The sequence below is a fragment of the Sciurus carolinensis genome, chromosome 7 (genome assembly GCF_902686445.1).
Source record: "Sciurus carolinensis chromosome 7, mSciCar1.2, whole genome shotgun sequence".
Taxonomy (NCBI): Eukaryota; Metazoa; Chordata; class Mammalia; order Rodentia; family Sciuridae; genus Sciurus; species Sciurus carolinensis.
The window spans coordinates 127,104,480-127,110,950 of record NC_062219.1 but is presented as its reverse complement, the minus strand read 5'-3'; the positions used below and the strand labels follow the sequence as shown (position 1 = coordinate 127,110,950).

The window sequence follows — 6,471 nt, the reverse complement described above, 5'->3', positions numbered from 1 at the left end:
GCTAGGCCCCCCGCCAAAGAGTCCATTCAGATTAATAATTAATTAAATGGATTAATCCACTGATGAGGTCTCAGCCTTGATGATATAATCAGTTCTCCAAAGCTCTACTTGTAGACATTGCTGCATTAGGGGCCAAATCTTCAACTTCTGACCTTTTGGGGGATGTTCTAGATCCAAACACTAACATTGCAAATTTTAGTAATGCAAATGCAGCAGAGACAAACCAAAGAGAAAACAAAACTAGATATTTAGAAAATAATTGTACTATAAAATGTAATGTTCTCCTATAGGTGTATAAGTAATTTGCTTTTGGTATATCTAGGTACTGAAGTTTATAAAAGATGTAATATATTTCCTATCATTAGTTATAAATCTTATCAAGTCAGAACAGGCAACTTGGGAGGCTGAGGCAGGAGGATTGTAAATTTGAAGTTAGTGTAAGCAACTTAGTACCTAAACAACTTAGCAAGTCCTGTGTAAAAATTAAAAATAAAAAGGGTTGGGGATGTGTCTCAGTTTTTAAGCACCCCTTGGTTCAATCCCAGAGATAAAGTCAGCACACACATCAGAATACATATGGTGGTAGAGGATAAAATATTAGGTTACTTTTATATTCCAGAAATGTATCTGATGAACTTTATCTTGATGAATATAATTATTAACTGTTAGAGATAGGTATTAGATCATAGGAAAAAAAATTTCATTTAACAAGTTTTCACATTTTACCAAAAAGCAATATATTATCATGATAAATGAAATCAAAAGTTTCATTTTATGAAATTCTTCTACATAAAAATAATACTGTATTAATTCACATTAATTTTCTTATTCCATATATCTATACTAAAAGCCTAACTGAGCTCAAACTAGTAATATTCTCTTTCTGAAAAAGTTTGGGTATTCATATAATAAAGTTTCACAAATGAATGAAACAAGAATTAGTCTGTGTTGTCATCTTTAAAAATTCTTTCATGGATATCTTATTTCCCTCTATCATGATAAGAGACTTAATTACAAAGATGCTTTACTCAAGATATTGATACCAACTTTCATTGAATGAAGAGAAACTTTTTTTGACAGAGTGCTTGAGAATTACCAGCTGATAGATTTATTTTCTGAACCAAAGATATGTAAATGAATGATATCACAAAACATTTAATAGGCAAAATAATTACTAGTGTATTATTATTTAACATGCAAACCAAAATTTATACGAAACTATGTATGCAGGTCTTTATGATGATTATGCATTGCATTTAAAATACAAAACTAGATAATCAAAACTGTTTCTGTGTGACTTGAGAAGAAAATTATTTATTTCTTTTTTTCCTTTTAAGTCAAGTGAAAATAAAAATTATTAATGACCTTTTTCCCCAGATACATGCCCATGGTTAGAGGCACAAGAGCTCAACAAAGTCTTTGTAAATAAGTATTATGTGAATTCGTCTCTATGATCTAAGGATTACTTGTTTCCATAAAAAATAAAGACAATTATGAAACACATTTCATTACTTTATTTACTTTAATATTTATCACTTCAAATTTCTCTTCACTTTGACAGATTCACCATGAAATCTCATCAACTTCTTCAGTGCACCTTTCATGTCCCTATTCCTTAAGGTGTAAATGAGGGGGTTGAGGCTTGGAGTGATGATGGTGTAAAAGAGGGTGAAGAATTTTCCTTGGTCCTTGGAGGCACTGTTACCTGGTTGCAGGTACAAGTAGATAATAGCTCCATAGAACATGGACACCACAGTGAGATGAGATCCGCAGGTATTCATTGCTTTGCGTTGGCCAGCTTTAGACTTCATTTTTAGCACAGCTTTGGCAATGTAGCCATAGGAAACAAGGATAAGGAAGAGGGGTGTGAGGACAATGATGATGCCTAAACCAAAAACGGACATTTCTACTGCCGTGGTGTCTACGCAAGCTATCTTGACCATAGCTGGCAACTCACACAAGAAATGATCCAGAAGGTTGTTTCCACACCTAGGCAAATTCAGGGTGAGTGTACATAACACTACAGAATTAGCCAAACTAATACTCCAGACCATGACAATCATCTTGAGACACAGATGAGGGTTCATGATTATCAAATAATGCAAAGGCTTACAAATAGCTGTAAAACGGTCATAGGACATGACAGCCAGGAGAAGGCACTCGATGGAGCCCAACCACATGTAAACATAGAGTTGAATGACACAACCCACATAGCTGATGGTCTTCTTGGGTCCCCACAAGTTGACCAGCATCTGAGGGACAATGGTGGTTGTGAAACATAGATCTAGAAAAGATAAATTCCTGAGGAAAAAGTACATTGGTGTGTGGAGGTGGGAATCCAGGAGAGATGCAAGAATGATGGCTGTGTTCCCCATCAATGTAATACAGTAGAAAATGGTGACAATTCCTGACAGGATCTTCTCCAGACTGGGGTGGTCAGAGAAGCCCAGCAGAATAAAACCATGTGAAGAACTATAATTGCTTTGGTCCATTGTCTTTTGATGTCTAAATCCTAGACTGAAAACAGGAGTAGGAGGAGAAGGATGAAAGAGAAAGAAGAAGGGGAAAAAGAAGGTAAAGAAGAAAGGAGGAAGAAGAGAACCAGAAGGGATGAAGACAGTAAAAGCAAGAGAAAGAAAGGAAAGAAGAAGGAGGAGGAGAGAGAAGAGAAATAATTTATCAACATGAATGGAAATTTGAATAATTATAGACTCTTTCATGATGTTGGATTAAGTATCTAGGTAACCTCAGTCAGTTCAATAGCAAACTCATGGTCTGCATTTTCTCATATGGAAATTGATCTGGCACTAAAATGATATGACTCTATAATTCTTTGTAAAGTTAGTTAGCTTGATATAGTGAAGTTCTTCTTTTACTTTGTTATTAACCCCCCCCCCCCGTAAAATCTAACTATTTGATTAATGTCAGAATGAAGAAAATAGTATTGCTCTTTTTTCCATATGTTAGTGAATGGCACCTTGGATCTCCCTGCTGCTGTCAAATATCTGGCATTTCTTTTGGCCCATCATTGATATCTCTCATCCTCAATACCTTCCATATAACCAAAATTGATAAATTTGAGTGCCAAAATAACCACTCACTTCTAAAAATTTCCATCACCACTACCATAATCCAAACCACTATGACCTCTTTGCTAGATTCTGTAATAGTCTTCACTCTTTCATTCAGTCTTATGCCTTTACACTACTACGATATTCAATAAAATCATGTTGCCCATGTGGTTAAAGCTTGTCAGATACTTTGCATTTCAATTAAGAGAGATTTTGATTTTTGAAGATGGCCCCAATGGACCTGCATATGTTGGCTCCTCCTGTGTATGTATGCTCGTCTCACCAATCATGTTACCCATTTTCACTACTAGCCTTCTTTCAGTTTTTCCAACTTGTCAAAACTCATTCTTGTCTAAACCTCTGGAAACTCTTCTTCCTTTCTGAATAACTCTTAGTCACTCCTTAGATCATTTCAAAATGATTCTTTCTTAAAGAAAAAATTCCAGAACCTTTGATTTCTTTTTTGATTTTTATCTTATTTTATGTATAGGGAACTCATTCAGACAGCCAGAATAACATGAAGCTTAAAAGCATTGGCAGTTAAAGGAAGAAGAAGGAAAAAAAAAAAAAAAAAAAAGCGTAGGCAGAGAGTTGATGTCCATGCCTCAGCTGTGCCAGTCTTTTAGCTACGTGATCCAGACAAGTTACATACCACTGTTGAGCTCAGTTTCCTTACATGTCAAATGGTGACTATAAAGACACCTAGATTTGGGATGAAGATTAAATAAGTAATAAATTCAAGGGGCTTAGAAAAATGCTTGGAACATAGCATGATTCAATAGTCTGAAGTTATCAAAATGATTATAAGAAATTGTAATAATGTAGTACATAGGTAAATACTTAATATTCTTCCTCCTAACATTAATATAAGGGCTATAAGACAGTAGACATTTTGACACAATCATGCATGCATAGAATATAATTTGCTCCATTTCAGTCCCCAGTACATCCTCTTTCCTTCCTCTACCCTGCTTGCTCCCCTTCTTTTACTCTATTGGTATTCCTTCTATTTATTATAGTATTTTTCTTCAGTCTATGCACAGCACCTAAAGCATTCACCATACAACATATTAAAAATATTATATATATAAAATTTTTGAAGGAGTTAAAAGTTTTCACAGTATGGATAATGATGAAAAATTATTTAAAGTTTTTAATTATCTTTTTATATTAAAAATAGACTTGTATTTTGTGAAGTTAACTTAATGGAATAATAGAAGGGGTTAGATGAATAGAAAATAATGTGATTTTATGAATACAGTAACAAATAATGTATTTATTAAGTGTGATGGAAAATAATGTAATTATTTAATTAATAACAATTCAATTATTCTCTATTTGAAGGACCAATAAGTTTAGTAGTATTCAGTAGTACAACACAGATATGATCCCTCTGAACATGCATGAGTCTCTCAGAACCACCAAAACTTGTAATAGTTGAACAGATTATCACTGCCAGTCTCCTATAACTGAATATAAATGATAACCTCTTACCACTTGAAGGAAAAATGACATCCAGAAAAGTTTCATTCAAAAGTCTATTATATACTTAAATTTTAGCTAGATGTTTAGATCCTGTCTTAAATATTCTTATCACAAGAAAGAAACATAAGAGTGGCAGGAATCTTTTGAAAGGGATGGATAGTTTTAAGACATAAGTAGTAGTGAGGACTTCAGGTAAATATTTATGTCCAAACTCATCAAGTTGTATGCATTAAATATGTACACTTTTTTATGTCAATAATAATTCAATAAAGTGGTTGTAAGAAGTTACTATAAAATATTTAATTGAAGAACAAATTGATGCCTATTTCTCTGTTATGTTGGAAAAGGTTGTGCTGTTTGTTTATCTCAAATGCATGTCTTGGTATTATGAGGAAATTACTTTAAACTGTGACCATGATTCAGAAGTAGACATATTTGCTAAACTGTATATATTGGTTGAGATAATTGTTTTGAGACAGTCATCTGGTGATATCCTCAGAACTAGCTTTTCAAAAGTTATTATTTGAACCTGAGTTCTGCAAATGATCAAGTCAGATACTAAAATGTATTGCAAGTCGTTATGCAACTTTACAAGTCCATAAACATCATGTTGTTCTCAATTAATTCATACAATTTTATGTGTTGTTTAAAAAACAAATAAATTTGTATATTCTTAATCTTATGATGTCTGAACAGAAAGAATGAAAATATAATTAATGATTATTTATTTTGATAAATATGTTGCTAGTACAAGCAATTGAACCTAACTTCTGAATAAAAGTTTTTTCTGTTAAGATTATTTGTAAGCAAAAATGAAAATTCTTAAAAATGAAAACAAACAAATGAAAATTCTTTTGAAAATTAAACTTAATCTCAAACTGTTAATTCCTTAATGTCATTATTGCTCTAGTCCCAAAGAATAATTCAAAAAAGGGCAAAAAAAATCCTTCTTCTGCCTATTAAAAATCTGATGTAAGAAATCTTCAAATAATTTTTCATGAATATTATAAGATCTAAAAAGATATTTATTAAAATATGTTCTTCCTAGCTCCACAATCTTCAAGTATAAAATACTACCATTCATTTTCAAGTTAATGTATTTTTCCCTCTTGTATTTCTGCTGGATTAAAATATTTGAAATTACAAATTAAGAAATAATTTCACATTCTTTTAGACATTAAATTTAGTATTTTCTTCATAGTATAGATAATAAGGGATATTTCTCTGCAGAGATTTATAAAGTTTAGTTATTCTCAGTCTTCTAAAAGAATAATCAGAAGAATGAGTCCACACAGGTCTAAGTTCTTTTCTTTTCCACAAATCGTTTTACCAACATGGGCACACTGTTTTCCAAGAGCTATTAAAGATTATTAAAGATTAACATTACCGTGATCCAAAGAGAGTTCCCTTGATGTCCTACTTCTCTGCCACTGTAGAGTCCACAGTGTGGAAAAAGGTCCTGGGTAAGCATTTGTTCTCCACGGTTGCTGCTCTCTCATATTTTCCCTGTGGTACCACAGAGGAATAAGTTCGAGAGATCCATTGTACAGTATGGTAACTACAATTAATGATGACAACTTGTAGTCTTAAAGGTTTCTTCAGGGGGGTGCTGGGCATCAAACCCAGGGTCTCATGTGTGCTGGGAAGAGCTCTACCATTAAGCCAACAGCCCCAGTCCTTAAAATACTATATTCTTAAAAAATGCAAAGGAGTTAATTTTAAATGTTCTCACCACAAAAATATCTATGTAAGGTTGTGCTTTTATTAGCTAGATTTAATCACTCCATAATGCATATATAACTTAAAATGTCATGCACTACTTGATGTACATACAAAATAAGAAGGAAATCAATTGGACAGGGAAATGAGAAAATGTATTTAATTTTTTGCTCTATGTATTACAAATAAAAATTTC

General features: G+C 32.7%; 1 protein-coding gene across 1 annotated transcript; it reads right to left on the bottom strand.

Annotated features, from left to right (window-relative positions):
- Positions 1–1,532: 1,532 nt before the first annotated feature.
- Positions 1,533–2,492, bottom strand: LOC124989386 (olfactory receptor 2W1). Its single transcript, XM_047559257.1, has one exon. The coding sequence runs from the start codon at positions 2,490–2,492 to the stop codon at positions 1,533–1,535; it is 960 nt and encodes a 319-aa protein (XP_047415213.1).
- Between the last annotated feature and the right edge of the window lie 3,979 nt (positions 2,493–6,471).

Excerpts from the sequence above, each read along its gene's own strand:
- LOC124989386 (XM_047559257.1), bottom strand. The coding sequence starts at position 2,492 with ATGGACCAAAGCAATTATAGTTCTTCACATGGTTTTATTCTGCTGGGC.